Source organism: Centroberyx gerrardi, chromosome 8, assembly GCF_048128805.1.
Source record: "Centroberyx gerrardi isolate f3 chromosome 8, fCenGer3.hap1.cur.20231027, whole genome shotgun sequence".
Lineage (NCBI taxonomy): Eukaryota > Metazoa > Chordata > Actinopteri > Beryciformes > Berycidae > Centroberyx > Centroberyx gerrardi.
This window is the reverse complement of record NC_136004.1, coordinates 23,366,019-23,384,783: the sequence shown is the minus strand read 5'-3', so window position 1 is coordinate 23,384,783 and position 18,765 is coordinate 23,366,019. Positions and strand designations below refer to the sequence as shown.

General features: G+C 41.4%; 1 protein-coding gene across 1 annotated transcript in view; it reads left to right on the top strand.

The window, feature by feature from the left end:
- LOC139932602 (ras and EF-hand domain-containing protein homolog) overlaps positions 1 to 6,139 on the top strand; it is a 21,468-nt gene extending 15,329 nt beyond the window's left edge. The window contains exons 11-19 of the mRNA XM_078285257.1: positions 414 to 648; positions 772 to 816; positions 1,510 to 1,650; positions 2,031 to 2,181; positions 2,727 to 2,808; positions 3,006 to 3,120; positions 3,751 to 3,858; positions 4,201 to 4,277; positions 5,182 to 6,139. Coding sequence (XP_078141383.1) covers positions 414 to 648; positions 772 to 816; positions 1,510 to 1,650; positions 2,031 to 2,181; positions 2,727 to 2,808; positions 3,006 to 3,120; positions 3,751 to 3,858; positions 4,201 to 4,277; positions 5,182 to 5,278 — 1,051 coding nt within the window. The 3' untranslated portion in view covers positions 5,279 to 6,139. The remainder of the gene's footprint in view (positions 1 to 413; positions 649 to 771; positions 817 to 1,509; positions 1,651 to 2,030; positions 2,182 to 2,726; positions 2,809 to 3,005; positions 3,121 to 3,750; positions 3,859 to 4,200; positions 4,278 to 5,181) is intronic.
- The last annotated feature ends 12,626 nt before the right edge of the window (positions 6,140 to 18,765 follow it).

The window sequence follows — 18,765 nt, the reverse complement described above, 5'->3', positions numbered from 1 at the left end:
TCAACCCCGACACACACAGAAAACGGCGGCAATCTCAGGCTGAATAATGGAGTGTGAACCAAATGGCCATTCAGTCTGAATATCAGGCTAGAAAAGTCAATTTTGCCAGCATAATTTCTTTAGTCAACATAGTAGAAGTGACTATACTAAGGGCTAGGAACGGTCAATTTTGAATGAAATACTTCTTAAAAAAGTCTGAAACCAAGCATTGATTTAAAACTACCTGTGCGGCAGCCTGGCTGAGTGGCACACTGCCCACCGCACGAGTTAGGCGAAGTATGCTGTCCCTTATCTGCCCTAAAATCACAGACATTATGTGGGGTTTTACTCCTGACTTGGCTGCCACATGGCTGTTTTCCCGCTTTTCCTGCTTTTGTGTGTTATTTTATCACCTCTTCTCGTTCTACCAGCAGGTTCTACCAGCGTATGGACGAGGACCAGCTGTTCACTCGCAGGCCCAGCTGTGACACCCTGGCCTTGGCGATGTGTGACCCGGGCCTGATGCGGAGACACAGCAGTGAGTGCGAGGAGGACAGCCTGCCTGAGAGCTACATGGACAGCGGCCTGTCGACGCTCAGAGGCTCACATGGAGGCTACGACTCCGAGCCGGAGAACAAGGGTCATGAAGAAGAAGAAGAAGAAGAAGAAGCAGAAGAAGAGGCAGAAGCAGCAGTAGAAGCAGAAGTAGAAGCAAAAATAGAAGCAAAAATAGAAGCAGAAGAAAAAGCAGAAGTAGAGGAAAAGAGGAAAGAGAAGAAAGTGGAGATTAAGAACATGATGAATGATAGCATGATGGAAGAAAACTCTGACTCTGAGGTAAGACGCTTAAAGCATGTCAAGCACACACACACACTCTAATGAACCATTTGGTGAATATTACATACCGGTATAATACAAAGGATTGCATAGATTATTAGCAGGTCAAGTCAATCATCTTTCTGAGACGTTACCAAACAATCTCAGACAAAATTGCTTTTACAAATGTGCTGTGTACCAATAGCAGAGAGAAAACATGGTTTTGTAGTATAATATGAAAATCTGCCTTAAAAGCTAGTAACCAAAGAACCAAGAAGTAATCGCTTATGATTACTTAACATACTGTGTGCTAAAGCATCAGCATGCACACCAAACAGAACGACCTACCGGAGACACAGAGAAGATTTTGGTGCCAATCCTCACGTCAGATATTGGATAAGGTGACCAATGAGCCAAATTCCCAAAAAGTCGGTGTAGTCCTTTAAGTATAAATCCTATTTTAGAAGCTTTGTGCACCGCTCCTAAACAAATCATTATGGTTAGGTAAGTAAAATGTTAAAAAATAAAATAAAAGTGAGACACACAAGGATAAGATGTTTTATGCAACGAGACACTAGTTTCTACTTTTGGCAGAGGTTTGTTTGTGTTCACAGCTACAGACTGAAATGTCTTACGGTCTCAGTAATAACACATGAATTCTGTTTCAGAGTGGATTTTCACTTTAATGTTCTCTACTGTGTGTCTGTACCACAGCCGGCAGAGACACTGGACGGTGAGTCAGCGTTTGGGTCGGAGAACGGTTCAATTTTGGACTGGAAGCCCGCTGCATCCCTTCACATAGCCAACTCCGTCGCTCACATGAGACGAAAACCCCTCACTGCTATCTCTTCTCAGGTAACAGAGACATGGAGGGAGGGAGGGATGAAGGGAAGGAGGGAGGTGATCTGAGGGAGGAGAGAAAGAGGGATATTATAGTAGTTTGAGATAACTGAGGAAGACAGAGAGAAGGACAGGTTGAGGAAGACAGCTCATTCACTGTTGAAAGATAGTATTTAGTAGTATGCTTTAACATTTATTGAGGCACCAGAAGATGTAAACTGTAAACTCTATCACTGAAGAGGTGGTGGAGGCTGTGGATGGAGGGAAAAGAAGGCAAGCTACAAATAAAGACAAACTGGAAAAGAAAAGTGGCGGATGCTGAGGATGAAACGAAGTTAACCAGAATAAAACATGCAAACAGAGTCATCTTAACTCCTTCATCTCTCCCTCTCCAGAGGAGGGACAAGTACAGTGTGGACCTGGGCTACATGACATCAGAGAAGGCCTACAGGATCGTTTTGGCCGGAGATGCTGCTGTGGGAAAGTCCAGTTTCCTGCTTCGCCTCTGCAAGAACGAGTTCAAATTAAACTCCAGCGCTACTCTTGGTGGGTTGGGTTAACCTGCTAAGTCTCTCTGGTGGTTGATTTGTTAATTCAACTTGTTTAGTTTAGTTATAATGTACAGTGTGTGCACTGGTGGGGATTTTTGGGTAACCTTTATCGCATGTCATCCCCCACTCTCTCTCTAGTGTGAACTATCAAATAAAGGCGAAAAGTATGCATAAATCTGTCAACTAATTGATAAACATTGTTAATAAGATTTACCCTTTTCACTTGACTGATTGATGAGTAACTCCTGCACATGGTAGCATGAATTCAGAGGTAAAAGCGGTGTTAATCTGAGTGGCTGCTGTTTTTTTGATCAGGGCCTCAACCACTTATTTTCATGGAAAGGCAAAATTGCAATGAAATGAAAATTATATTTAATTATACACACAGTAACTGAAACTGTTTACGTATGTCCCACGCCTTGAACTGCTTGAAATTGAAATAAACTGTTAACTCTCTTTTCCAATATGTTGAATATCTTTTGGTGTTTGTTTCAAGTTGAAGGTTGTCGCTGTAGTGTGATGTTTCTCTTGTGTCTCCAGGTGTGGATTTCCAGATGAAGACTTTAATCGTGGATGGAGAGGCCACTGTACTACAACTATGGGACACTGCAGGACAGGAGAGGTGTGTGTGTGTGTGTTTAGAGAGTGGGGACTCAAGAGTTAGGATAAAGAGTGGGAATATGTGTATATACTATACAACAATGCACGAGCATGCATGTTTCCCCTCCTCTCTCTCAGGTTGTCACCATGAATAGTAATTAAGAAATAAGGGTTAAACTGCTTGTGTGTATCATGATCCATCTTCTCCACCCATCCCAGGTTCCGCAGCATTGCCAAGTCTTATTTCCGCCGGGCGGACGGTGTGCTGCTGTTGTACGATGTCACCTGTGAGAAGAGCTTCCTCAATGTTAGAGAGTGGGTGGACATGATTGAGGTAACATACTACTATCCTCTACTACACACACTTGCTATGTTACTCCTCCAGACAAGCAGAAGCAACAGCAACTGTTACTGTTTGTATTCAAATAATTTACCAACTACTTAGTTATAAAGCTCAAGGTTTCAGCAGAATACAGTTGGGCAAGACAACAGATTAAATCCATCGTGACTAGACTTTGTTGTAAAGGAGCTCTAGCTTGCTTGGTTGAAAGCATGTTTATTACTACAAGGCATTGTATGTAAACAGTGGCCACTGTGGCCACTTTGTTTATTTTATGTTTGAATGTCAAACCTAGTGATCTTGCTTGTTTCTGTCTCTTTACATGCAGCAAATATGTAAGTGTTGGATGTACAGCATGTACTACATGTGTTCTGCTGTTATAATGTGGGCTCTCTGAAATGTGTGAAAATCTGATTTCTGTCTGTATTGTCTGATATTGTATACAGCATGTACACACTGTGACGTGCACTGTGGTGCTTGATGTCAAACCAAATGATCATCATCAGTTTGATTTACTCAGCAAACACATACTGTAAACTGTATGCAATATGAATGCCGATGGAACATAATAGATACCTTGAAATATTTAGTTCTATATTCAGTTTTTTGTTCTGTCTGTATCAGGATTTGGCCCAGGATGATATTCCCATCATGTTGGTGGCTAATAAGAGTGACCTCAGACAGGAGGGAACAGGCTGTGTCCCTACCAGCTATGGAGAAAAGCTAGCTATGGTGAGACTCCACACACACACACACACACACACACACACACACACACACGTTTGTCTTACTATACTTGTGAGGACCTTCAGTTGACTACATTCATTCCCTAATCATCACCAGTACATGCCTAACATTAACCCTTACCTTAATCTAATCCTAATTATAACCCTAACCCTAAACTCAAGTCATTATCCTATACTAACCCCTTAAAGCAGTAAGGATTGGCTAAAATGTCATCACTCCAAGGGTCTAAAACTGGCTCTCACTAGGATAGAAGTACAAGATCACACACAGCTGCAGGTAGCCCAGTCAGTTTGGATGAATGATGTTTGACTGTTTTTCCCCTAACAGACATACAACGCTCTGTTCTGTGAAACCAGCGCCAAAGATGGCTCCAATGTTCTGGAGGCCGTGCTGCACCTGGCCAGGTGAGATACTGTGAAGGATGGCAACTATTCAGTCAACTGAATTTGCAAAATGAAAGCAGCAATGCAAATTTTACGAGCTTGCTAAATTGTGGCTTGTGTTTGCAGGCTAGCGGCAAATTATCCTTACAAGTCATTACCATTAGTCATGAAGTGCAGTTGTAGCTTATATTTGTTTTAGTCATTTTAAATAAAAATGAATCAGTATCCCATACCTGATATGTGAACAGAATATACTGTACTGTACATACCAAGCTCTTAGTCATAATCTTAACCTTTACTGCCCTCTGGTGTGTAAAAGATTGTTACGTTCCCGTACCACCAAAACAAAACAAAAGTTGCTTCAGTGGGGAACTAACAAAAAGTCACTTAACAAAAAAAAAAACATGAACCAACAGGTTCAAAGGGGAAGAGGGGTCTGATAAAAACACCCATGGGTGTGACCAACTGAAAGTGGACTCATATATTAGTCTATAAATAGACTAACAGAAACCCAAAACCAATAGAAAACAGGGGGTAGCTGGTAGAACTAAAACTTTTCCAAACAAAAGGGCAGAAAACAAGAGGTCACAGAAAACACATGTGCTCAAACTCAAACCTTCCAGCTGATCCCTATCAGCTTTAACAAGGCTCAACAGTGAGCACAACCTGTGTGATTGACAGCTACCTGTCTGAGTGACAGCTGTCTGTCAAACAAAGATAAACTGACACACTCTAAAATCTGTTTTCCTCTCCTTTTCTCCTCCATCCTTCTCTTTTTCCACCTGTTCCTCCACTCCTTTCCTCTCATTTTCCTCTCTCTGACTCCACCTCCCCCTCTCTCTCTCTCTCTCTCTCTCTCCCTCTTTCTTTCCTTTTCTCTCTCTCTCTCTCTCTCTCTCTCTCTCTTTCTCTCTCCACCCAACAGAGAGGTTACAAAGCAGGTCCAATTCGATGACAGCTATCGCTCGGTGAGCAGCCTGTCAGCCGCCAGGAGTAAACCAAACTTCTCCTGCTGCACTTGATCAAACTCACTGGAGTCGGAACTCTGGAGTGGAATACAAGTGGGATAAGGAAAAACACATGAAGAAACCTGACCTCTGTACCTGCAAACAAGACAACAACGATGTTTGAGAAGACATGAACGCAGTGTACCGCAACAATGAGAACAAATCATCATCAGCATCGTCATCAATAACAAAAACAATATATACATGGATAAATATGTCAGCACATCAGCGACATATTGGATAAGCATCCCCACTGATATGCAGCGGCCGTGGAAAAGTGGAACACCACAACAATAGAAAATCCACAACAACAGAAAATCAGAGCTGCGTGAATAATGTTATTATGCATCAGTTCAAAAGAAAAAAAAAAAACCTGCTTTCCAAAGAATCTCAAGCAAAGCTGAGTTTTTGTTAGTCAAGCGCAGGTATATTAAGGTGATGAGGTGATAGTGCATGTCAGCCATAGCTTGATGTCTTTGTTCCTCATTTTTTTCAGTTTTTGAGTCATGGTCATTTTTCATTATACTCTTCCACATATTTGCATCATTCCCTTCCACGTATTTCACATGATATGTGTGTTGTGCCCAAACAGGGACTGCCACGTTAAAGCAAAGATATTCTGTGCATATCATGAGAGGAGCAGGAAGAGCAGACAGATTTGAAAGTGAAGTAAAGTGTGTGAATAAGTTTTAAAAGTGAAGTAGAGTATGTGAATACGTTTTAAAAGTGAAGTAGAGTATGTGAATAAGTTTTAAAAGTGAAGTAGAGTATGTGAATAAGTTTTAAAAGTGAAGTAGAGTATGTGAATAAGTTTTAAAAGTGAAGTAGAGTATGAATACATTTTAAAAGTGAAGTAAAGTATATGAATATGTTTTAAAAGTGAAGGAAAGTATATGAATAAGTAGAGTATGCGATGATGAGAGATAATCGCAGAGCATAGTAAGTTATTTTTTAACATATTTGTACCATGAGAAAATGATACAAAAATAATGATATAAGTGATGTTTAACTGGTTGTGCTATTCAGAACTAAATGTGGCTCTTATCTAGCGTGTTGGTGGCCAAAGAGCGCTGAAAAGAGAGAGAACTGAACTGTTGACGTTACCCAAAATGTCACAATTCATTGCAAGTGAATCGCATCAATTGTCTACAGACATGGAGAATTATGGGAGACTTTCAAAGGAAGAAAGAGTCGGCCTGATTTCAGCTGAAGAAGTGGACAAGTTTTAAACAGGCACTTCTCCCAGGAAGTCATCTACATACTGAAGACAGACGTTAGAATCCATACTGGTCTTTTCTTTGTGTTCATATATTATGAACTGTGCAATATGTGATAGTTTGAGTCACAACCCACCATCTTTATTGTACTACCCTACAGTGTTATGCTTCCTTTTATTTGACTTCCCACTGAGGATGACGCATCATGTAATGCAGCATATATTATTTGGCTATTGTTGGAGCTACATATACATTGTTTTAACTCAATGCTTTAAATAACTAGGATCCAAAGATAATTTTATTATCCAGCAGGTATGATGGTGATTGCAGGTGCCAAGAGGAATGAAATTATTTGGATTGGATAAGCACAAGAGGAAGGATTGTGATTGGTTTGGCAAGAGAGGTGGCAGGAAGTGAAGCTTTTATTTTGATCACGTGTGATTTGAAATCTACAGTATGATACAGTACATGACTGTATTCTGTATGGCATCTCAATGGAAAATTGTCATTACTGTTCAATGTTATGGACTGTCACTATGCATTATTTCTTGATAATGTTGTCTTATTCATTCAACCTGCTGAAGAGCATGCAGTGCTTAAACTACATATTGATCTACATATTGATCTGATGGATTCCCATGTGACAAAAGCATTAGTTTGTTGTCGCACACCTGACACTCAGACTGCATTCTTGAATTTGAATCCTGGGTTGAAAAAGCTCAAGAACCACTGGCCTCTCAATTTGCATAGTGCATATTGCATGGAAAATGTTGCTTAGCTATTTATTTCCACAAAGATTAAACTTCTTGTTGCAAAGATGTCATTGCTAACGTCAGAGGAGGAGCGACTGTGATCTCACTGAGGCCTCTCTGTGTCTGTGTTGAAAGCGCCTTTCACAATAAAATGTAGCATGAACCAGACTGAACATCACAAGACTGTTATGTTCCTGACAGGGGGAAACATTTGTTGTTGGAGGGTTTTTTTTGGTTTTTTTTCAAATTGGATATGGACATTAGTTATAAAACAGGTCATCTGCTGTCACATGGTGGCTGAGAAGAAGGGGAGATGTGATATTTGTGATATTGTGAATACAATCTTCATGATCTATCGATCTATCTATCTACCTAACTATCTATCTATCTATCGCTGATACACCCCCCCTAACTAAATCCCACATTAAAAAGGCACAAAGGAGGAGTCAAATCAATAAATCAGATAACTTCTCCTTGGATGGCGCTCTAAAAGACCCTCCTGTCAGCCATACTCCCCAAGCGTCTGCGAGTGTCTCCGAGCATAGCTGTATGAATAACTGCAACATATGTTAGGGTTTTTGCACTGTGTGTGTGTGTGTGTGTGTGTGTGTGTGTGTGTGTGTGTTTAGAGCTGGCACAAGTCCCTGTCTCCACCTCCCATCTGTTTACATTGTCATGTGCTTGATGAGGCGAGACCACTCATTTGTCAAACAACATGTGGGGTAGAGGGGGGGAAGCAGCTGAGAATGGTGTGTGTGTGTGTTTGCTTGTCTGAGAAATATTGTGCGTGTGTGTGTGTGTGTGTGTGTGTGTGTGTGTGTGTGTGTGGCGGTAACAGGGGGATAATTAGATAAGGGGACTGTGTAGCAAGAAGGTTAATGACAGTAATGAATATATTAGTGTAGAGGAGAGAGAGCAGGTTCTCTTCAGCTGCCTTTTCACTGTCCAATTTGCTGTTAACAGTTTTGCATCTGTATGTAGATCTAGAAAAGGTAAAGCACCACCCAATTTAAGAATTCTTAGTAATTCTGTCCAATTAATATTTGTGAAAATGAACAATTCTCTCCAAAAGCCAGAAACCTGAGTATTAAACCTCATCTGGTGTAACATCTGTAGCTGCTCCATAGGGAATGAAAAAGCAAAATAATAGGGAAAGATGGCAGAGGCGATTGCATCCTGGGGATTTTCTGGTGATAATGGTATATTTTTCAGTTCAGAGTTGAGAGCAGCTCTACAAAATAAAGCTTATTTACGTATAAAAACTCAAGCAAGCATCTTGTGGCTCCGTCTGAAATTACAGGTTTGAATTCTGTGTTTTCAGGCTTTGTGAGAAAGTTGTTCATGTTCACACATTGATCCTAGACCATAGGAATAACATACATAAATTCTTGAATTGACTGCTATTTCCCTTTAATATTGTGTGAAGTTGCAACAGTTTCACAGTGATGTACCTTTAACGAGAGGCAGGTAGTTCCCTGCACTACTTCTGGTTTTAAAAGTAGGTTAATCATACAAAATATTCAGCAGCCATTGTAGTATACGTGTTTATGCTGCAATTAGAACACAGGCGTAGTGGTTGCTGCCTGATTTATTCAGGTTCAACCCATAATCCAAATGTCAAAAACAGTGTAGCCTTGCCAAAGTAAACTAAATTATGGCATTACAGATGTTTTCATTCTAAAATAGATTGGCAGAGCTCTAGATTCAAAAAGTATCATTTTGAAGTTTTTGCATTTTATGTCTATATTGTTTGGAAGTACTGCAGTAAAATAGATCTGTAGTTTGTGTGAGAGAAGGATGAAAACATTTCAAAAAGTTGATTTTCCATCTCACCTTCCAGGCTTTCTCGATTGAACCTTTAGTTCATTTGATTAAAAAAAAAAAAAATCTAGAAAATTAAAAAATAAGATTAGGGCTTAAATTAATTTCAGCCCTACTGACATATCCTTCAAACCTCATCAGTCAGTCCTTCAAATCTTAACACACACACACACATGCACACACACACACACACACACACACACACACACACATACACAATCCCAGCACTGTGTTTCCCAGAAGGGGTCACTGGGGGTTATGGGGAGGAGAGGGGGGTGTCACCATCTGGAGGGGTCAAAGGTCAAATAAAGGGACCACTGGTCACTATGACGACATCTGGGACAGCAGACTGTCCAACTCCATCTCCACTTGAGGCCAGACACACACACATGCACATTCACTGACACGTTCTCTAATACACACACACACAGTCTGGTACCTCTCTCATATTGTCTATCATGTCTGGTTTTGACAACGTCATGTAAGACACCAAATGTTCAGCAAAGTCTAGCAATCTGCCTGATGTGATGGTGTGTGCGTGCGTGTGTGTGTGTGTGTGTGTGTGTGTGTGTGTGTGTGTGTGTGTGTGTGTGTGTGTGTGTGTGTGTAAGTAACTGTTCTATTAAAAGCATAGGCTGGCTTACACCAGTAGGTATGAACTGGTTTTAACTTCTTAAGGCACAGATGTGATCTTTTTGTGACTGTCTTGAAGAAACCATGTTGGATATCTGATTCTACTCTGATTGGACAGAACTAAACAGATCTGACCTGTGCTACAAACATGTAAACACCAGTCCTTCTGGTCTTGTGTAAATGCAGCTGGAGGTTTACAGCTCTGTCTGCTATTCCCTGTCTTCAGGCAAGAGGGCAGCACCCTCCTGTAATATACTGCCAGAATGACTAGCTGCAGGTGTAATGTTCATGGTATTATAAATAGTATTATACAGTATGTTACTATGTATCATAAATAAATTAAAGGTCCCATATTACAGGAATTCCATTTTTCCTTTATACATATATGATCAATGATGTTTACTGAAGATTTTGTTCAAATTTGATTTTGTTTCAGTGGTTAAATTTACAGTTCAGACCAGCTCCAGTATCACAGCTGGATTTGGTCTTGATTGGCTTCCCTCACTAAAGAATTACTGAAATCCTTCCAATCAGGCCAGTTTGCAGTATTTGAATCGACACACTCAGCAGGTTTACTTCATTTGAATTAGAGGAGCCGGTGTTGTCGGCCAATCAGGGTCCAGTATTGTGACTGCTCTGCCTGTGAGGACTTCACATTCATTCAGTGTAATTAATTCAAAACTTTTAACTAAACTACGTTTATTTGTAAAACATCATGAAGAACATTATTCTTATCTTGATCTGTAGAATACTTGAAAACAAAATCATGAAAACTGAATAATATGGGACCTTTAAATATTGAGCGTGGTATGGTATTTAGATAGGGTTGTAGTTTTAGATAGATTGAGCCATCACAAATACAAACTACAACTACACACCTCAGTCTGGTATTTGACACACGCAATGAAAAACATTTCAGGTACAAACATCAGACATCACAAAAGGAAAAAACATCGGCGTGGATGCTTGGCTTATTCAGAAATTTAGCATCTTTCAATATTTTACACATGGAGAAATATTGATAAATGTTGCCTGTCATCATATCTGCAGATTAATCAATTAACATATTTTATAATATATTAATATATTATATTATATATATATATTATTAATATATTATATATTATATTAATACACAATATATTTCCAATTACATTTATCTGTCAACATCCATCTCTGTTTTCATAATCAGTGATCAGGCCTCAATTTAGCAAAAACACCTAAACTCTAAGATCATAATCTGTCAACTGACTAATAATGGAACAAAAAATGATACTAGCACTAGAAACGGAATAGAAACGGAAATCCTGTGTGGGCCCACAGCCACGGTGGTTTAACAGGGGGAAAAAAAAACAAACATCAGATGTGTGTGATAAGGGGTTAAAGGTCAGGCTGTCCCAGTGGAAATGTAGCCTTAGATCCTTCCCCCTCCCCGTCTCTCTCTAAAACCATGAGATGATCCGCAGACGTTCAGATCTCTGTCTGAGTTCTTCAGCCTGATGACAGAAGAGACGCAGCGGCTCTGTTTATCTCAACGACCGCTCAGCTGGCACCGAGGAAGGACAGCCGGGGATTAGTGGCCGTTTTATGATGTGTGTTAGGCTGACAGATTAGCCTGATTAGGTTAATCTGAGAATGTTGTGTGTGTGTGTGTGTGTGTGTGACAGCTAGGTTCCACTGTTTCATGTCTGTGGTGCAGTTACTATGAAGTGTGAATCAAAAATCAACCACTTAGTTTTAAATGTCTTAGTTGATAATATTCAAAAGCCATACTTCATGACCTGACAGTTTGTGAGGCTGTTCTCTGTTTCTAAACAGTATTTTGTTAATGTCCTGTCGATAGTCGGTGCCACTGTCTATCAACAAAATCCCCTTGGACACCAGAGATCAGTATTCCTGTCTGAGGCTTTATTCACACTCGAACAAAAAAAAAAAAACATGACTTTCTAACCTTTTGTTAAAAATCAGATTCCATGTCGTTTCTTCCGGCCAAATCTGTGCAGCAAAGCGTTAAAAAAACAGATTGTATGCATTTACATTAATCTAGCAAATCCACTGACAATCCATTGACATCCGTATGTTTGTGTGTGCGTGTGTGTGTGTGTGTGTGTGTGTGAGTGAGTGCACACGTAGCAGGCATCCATTGACACCATGACCCCCGCACCTCTCCATTCCCCATGCAGCAATATAGAGACCTAGTCGAGAAGCTGTATTGACATATTGACCACCCATATTGCATACAAGAGCAGCCGATATTGACTTGTCATTCACTCTGCAGTGTAACCTAGATTTGGTGACCTGTAGCGCTTGTCTGCAACAATAGTGGAAATGATTAGCTGCCAGTTCAGCAGAGAGCAGCCTCACTTTGGCATCTAACCAGGGGTGGAAAGAGTACAAAACATCCTCCTCAAACAGAAGTGTTGTTGCTCTGCTTTACGTAAGTGCAGGTAAAATTACTGGTGTAAAAATCTACTTAAATACAATGTATCTCTAAAAGTTACTGAGTTACATTTTACAGAAGAGAACATTGTTACATGAAATCTTTTCCATGCAATTCTACAAGGCCCAGGGAAAAAAGTTTAAATTAGATTGTTTTAATTAGAGAAAAACATAACAAAATAAAGTACAGCCAGATTAGTCTTCTCTCTTCTCTTCTCTTCTCTTCTCTTCTCTTCTCTTCTCTTCTCTTCTCCTCTCCTCTCTTCTCTTCTCCACTCTTCTCTTCTCTTCTCTTCTCTTCTCTTCTCTTCTCCTCTCCTCTCTTCTCTTCTCCACTCTTCTCTTCTCTTCTCTTCTCTTCTCTTCTCTTCTCATCTCTTCTCTTCTCTCCTCCATTAGTTCATATTAGTTGCGATTTAGGCACCTGATCTCATTTGCTGTTGGTTTTTGTTGCCTGCATTACTTCTGTTTCCATGGTAATATTTGGAATATCCTGTTTATTTATGTATACAGGGACATTCAGGATACAAAGCTGCATTTAATTATCCTACCGCAAATAAAACCTTAACTGGGATGTGAACAATCAACCCAAATACTGTGCATACTATTTTTTTTTTTCTGTAACCTACATAGACTTTCTTGATAAAAGAAAAGATATTTTTATAGAGAGAGACGTCTGACTTGGCTGCATCAATTGATAACATCTTAGAAACATATGAACACTCGCACATAAAAACCTTGTACACTAACAGGCTTTCAGTCACCGGTCGGTTGTCTTGAACCTTTTTTTTATGTGAATTTGTAGGTTCTTTAGGATGAAGCTCAAGAATCCTCATCATCACATAATGCTCTCTCTCTCTCTCTCTCTCTCTCTCTCTCTCTCTCTCTCACTTCTACTTCAATCTTCCATCTTGACTTAATCAGCCTTAAAACAAGATGGTAGAAGTAGACAGGTAACGACTCCAAGAAACAAGCACGTATGCTTAAACACATCTGTTTTTCTCTAACGCACAGACACGCTCGCAAACACACATAACGTCTCCTTTCCTTCCTGCCTTTTCATACACACACACTCACACACACACACACACACACACACAGACACACACACACGCACGCACACACACATTTGACACATGCTGTTCCCTCGTCTGATCTCTCCTTTGATGTCTGATTCACCACCTAGGTCAGAAAAGAGCATGCTCTCCATCTCTCTCTCTCTCCCCCCCCTCTCTCCATCTCTCCATCTCTCTCCCCCCTTCTCTCTCTCTCTCTCCATCTCTCATTCTCTCTCTCTCTCACTCTCTCTCTCTCTCTCTCTCTCTCTCTCTCTCTCTCTCTCTCTCACTCTCTCTCTCTCTCTCTCTCTCTCTCTCTCTCTCACTGTGCTTTTCTAATTCCATCTTCCATTTTGCCTGATGGTTTGGTATCCTGCTGTTTTTCTGTACTCAATCACACTTAACAAGAAACAATAGCTGTATACACACACACACACACACACACACACAAGACACACAAACACATATGCACACACACACAACACGCTTATCAAGTGATTAACTGTCAAACTGCACAGCCAGAGTTCAGCAAAGGTCAGAATCGATTTACATAGACAGATGGAGAGCCCTATTAGTGGGAGGTGTGTGTGTGTGTGTGTGTGTGCGTGCGTGCGTTTGTGTGTGCGTGCACATTTGTATCTGTGTATGGAAACAACCACCCAGTGCCCTCCCCCTTCACTGCTTGAATGCACAAACACACACACACACCCACACACACACACACACGCATGCACACACTCCCCTGTGGTGCTGCTCTGTGCAACTAGTCTATGTTACCATGGAGATGATGAGCTTGCTGTACATCATCATGACGGGGTCGTGGCACAGTGAAAGGTCAAAGGTCACGGGTGGCATGGTAGTGGTGGTGTGTGTATGCATGTGTGTGTGTGTGTGTGTTGTTGTTGTACTTCTATACTTGTGAGGACTATCCTGAGGGGAAATCTTGCAATGTGAGAACATTTTGAGGGTAATCACCTTAAAAAAGGGTCATTTCAAGTTAAGCAGGTTGAGTTAAGGTCTGGGTAACAGGTGGGGTGAGGCATTATGGGTAGGGATACAGTTAGGGTTCAGATTTAGGGAATGGTTATAAATCAATCCAATGTATTAAACTGAGTAGAGTAGAATAGTAGAAAACATGTATGTGTGTTTGTATTTTTTTCCTATTTACATTTTGTGTCAGCCTGCGTGGGCGTCCATGAATATATGCTGAGTGTACAAAATATTAGGAACACTTACTCTTTTCATGCAGGACACTGATGAGGTGAATCCAGGTAAAAGCCATGATCCCTTATTGATTTCCCTTATTAAATCTATACCAATCACAAAGGAGGAGATGTAGATAAAGAGAAGCAGATGAGTTAGAGAAGGATTTTTAAGCTTTGCAATTGAAATGTTCATTTCATTTTTCTGTTGTATTAGGAACTGGAACGTAATGTATAGTTTTCTTGAATGTGTTGGGCTACCAATTTTGTCTTTTTGCCAGGTATTATTGCTTCCTGTAATTCCATTGACCCCTTTCTGAAATTTCTGAAAACTGTACATGGTTTTCTCACGCTCTATGTTTCTTTCAATTGTCTAATGAATCAAAAAATCAAAAATCAAATCAAATTATGCAAAATGGGGCTGCAACTCAATACCAGAATATTTTGTACATTCATGTGTTTATTTCTGCATTAATGCCTTTCTATATCAGTGTATCAGAGTGAGCATCTTCCCAAAATCCATCATACTACTATTCAACCAGGCCTTTTCCTGTACACCCACATACTTTAGTTTACCTCTACACAGTCTGCAAACTAAATGTAACCCCGCTGTATTACTGTCTAGTCCATCCTTTTCATTATTATTACCTTGTGTTGGTTGCACAATCTCTACTTATATATGCCTGCAATCGTTTTTATACACTACACCGCTTTAGCCTCAGGACGTATATCTGCGCTCCACCATGTTCAGAACTTATTCCATGCATTTCCAACCCACTAACACCTCTCCATGGTGTGTTGTTTCATCGCTCTGTTGGTCTCCCACCTACGGCTGCAACCTCCCGCATGCCACAGTGCCTGAATGCGAGCCTGAATGCACATAATAAAAGAGCGCTGTTTTTTGTATAGATGTAGAGTAATATGTGCAGTTCTATGTGTGTCTATTGCATGTCCTGCAGTGTCCCATTGCGCTAAATGTGAGCTCCTGTTGTCTCCATATCATGTGAGATATGTATTTATGTCACTACAGTACGAGGTGTCAACATTTCTCTTCACCATGACAAATTCCAGTAGATCCTGAATAAAGTGATGTTGATCTGATTCTCAGCTGATCGGATGGGTTTATGTATCTTTGTGTTGTTTGTGTGTGTGTGTGTGTGTGTGGTGGAAAGCGAGAAAGCAAGAGAGAGAGAGAGAGAGAGAGAGAGAGAGAGAGATAAATGCCTCTGTCGTGCTGTGCGGTGCGCTCCGTCACTTTGATAAATCTCACAGCGAGCTGACGACACCTGCTGACAACACACTAAAATCTGATTGGCTGGAACAGCTCCAGGTCAGGGGGATGCTAATGGATATGATGTGGACAACAAATCACACACACGGCAACGTAGACACACACACACACACACACACACACACACACAAACGCAAACATGCACACGGACGCACAAGGACATACTGTACATGAACAAATGGGTCACACACACACACACACACACACATATAGGAAGAATATATACACACATATAGACACACCAACACCTTCTGCCTCCCTTTGTGTTTATCATTAGGATGGTAATTACAGCTAATGAGAGAGAGAGAGAGAGAGAGAGAGAGAGAGAGAGAGAGAGAAAGACAGAGAGAGAGAGAGAAAGAGAGAGGGAGAGAGAGAAAATCTGCCCACAGATCAAACACCGCTGTGACTCACCTGGCACATTATCTCTGTGTGTGACTCACACACACACACACACACACACACACACATAGATTTGGTTTTACAAAAGATCATTTAAACACTTATTTTCACCTCAATCCCAGTAGACAGGTAAAGACTCCAGGAAGCATGCATGTACGCTTACACACAAGCATTTACATACACACACTATCTCTTACGCACATAACGTATATCTGTTTCCTTCTCGCCTTTACACATACACACACACACACACACACACACACACACGGGACACATGCTGGTCCCTCCTCTGATCTCTCCTTTGATATGTGATTTATCATCTAGGTCAGGAAAGAGGATGCTCTCTCTCGCTCTCTCTCTCTCTCTCTCTCTCTCTCTCTCTCTCTCTCTCTGTCTCTCTCTCTCTCTCAACACCTTGCCCAGTTCTCTTTGTCTCTCTGTCTCTCTTTTAAAAGCAAAGCATTACAGACTGGTTGCCAAATGGTAAAACTATTGATTTTATTTGATTTGATTTGATTTGATTTGATTTGATTTGACTTGAGTTGATTTGATTTGATTTGATTTGATTGGAGAGGGAGAAAACGGGCGATGACGGGGAAAGATGGAGAAAGGGGAACAGACAGAATAGAACATGAGTGAAACATGAGCGAGAGAGCCGAAGACCGAGGGAGAAAGTGGCATGCGGAGGAAAGAGAGAGAGAGAGAGAGAGAGAGAGAAATAGAGAGAGGAGGGGATGATGATGAAACGCAGTTGCTGTCTGACCTTTGAAGAGCCGGTAGAAAATGTAGGGACCGCTTCAAAAGAGCACCATGAAAAATGCAACACACCGCTACTGTCTCCTGAAAACCTCGCACCTCCAGGTGTTTTGCATTTTCGTTTTCTTCTCATATTCAACTTTTACATCGTCCTTTTTTGGAGTGTCGCCACCCTAGCGGCCCTGTGAAACCCGTTTAAAATGTGCAAATTCAATAATTGTTGTTTGGAAAATAAGGTTGTTGTTTTTTTCCTTATCGCCTGAACTTTTACTTTTTTGGGGGGGAAGGTAGGTTTTTATCTGTTGTTTGAAACAGATATGACAGTGAATCAGATGCAGCTCTTCTCTTCCACAGCTTTCCTCTCTGAATCCATCGCTTCCTCCATCTCTCTCCATGCTTCACGTCTTTCACTTGCCCTATCTTCTATTCCCTCGCACCATCTATCTCCATCTCTCCCCTGCACTGGTGTGTGTGTGTATATGTGTGTGTGTGTGTGCCCTCTTTCTATATCTATCTATCTGTCTGTCTCTCTCTATCTCCGTCTCTCTTTGTGTGTGTGTGTGTGTGTGTGTGTGTGTGCATGTGTGTGCAGGGTTGATGCAGATGAGACAGTGATACATGATTTGCTGCGAGTCTTTCTGTCAGAGGACATCAGATCATCAACCGCACACACACACACACACACACCCACACACCCATACACACACACACAGTGTCTGAGGAGATAAGGGAGTCTTTGAAGGTGGAAATTAGTTTTGGCGCCTGGCTGCTCCTGTCTTGCAGGTCATGTGACTAAATCCTCCAGTCACACCAACATAAACTGATAAGACAGCTACTCTGTGTGTGTGTGTGTGTGTGTGTGTGTGTGTGTGTGTGTGTGTGTGAGTGTGGTGTGTGTAGGTGTGTGTGTGTGTATGTGTGTGAGTGTGGTGTGTGTCCCTCTGTATGACTGTGCACATTTGTCTGTATGTATCTGTGTGCATGTACGTGTCTGAGTGTGTGTGTGTGTGTGTGTGTGTGTGTGTGTGTGTGTGTGTGTGTGAATGTGTGTGTTTATAGATCCCATTTATCCAGTGTGCGTCTCTTGTGGCAGGGCGAGGTAATTGGTGGCAGATAAACAGCGCTTAACACACACACACGTACACACACACGCACACACACACACACACAATAATCAGCGGGGATTTACAATGTGTAGTTTGGAGCCTAATTGCTCTTCAGGTCCCCGCGAGAGTGCTGCCAAAGCCATTAGCCACCGCTATTCTCAGAGTATTCAGTGTGTGTGTGTGCGTGTGTTTGGTCTCTTGAAAATGTGTGCATGTCACTTGAGTGTATTTGTGCCTGTGTGTGTGTGTGTGTGTGTGTTTTGTCTCGAGTGTGTATGTGTGCATGCTTTGTTTGCGAGCATGTGTGTGTGTGTGTATGTGTGCTACTGTGTGTATGCGCTCATTTGCCTCTCTTTGGTGAGCGCGTGCCCGTGGCTAAGTGTTTTTCTCTGGGACTTGGCTCCCCTCCAAGCTTGAAGAGCTAATTGGAATTAGAATAACATTCCTCAAAGGCCGCTCGTTTAGCGCCGGGGCTGAGTGCTAACGACGGAGTAGTGGGTGAGAGAGAGGCGGGAGAGAGCGCCCTAACGATCCGCGCTGACAATGTTTTATTCTGATTTTTAATGAGGGGTAATCACTCAGCTGGAGAGGAAGAGAAGTGAAGAAAAAAAAAAAGTGCAGAGGGAGGGATGGAGGGGATGGAGAGGAGGAGAGGAAGAGAGGTGAGGAGGAAACGGCAATTATCTCCTCTCGGAGCTGTGAGTCACGGCCTGTCTTGCAGTCTCTCCCGGGGAAATTAGAGATGCACACTAACCGCCTTTATTCAGAGTCACTGCTACTTGACAGCGTCGCGATAAGAAAACAGAAGCCTTTCTATCGGTGTTG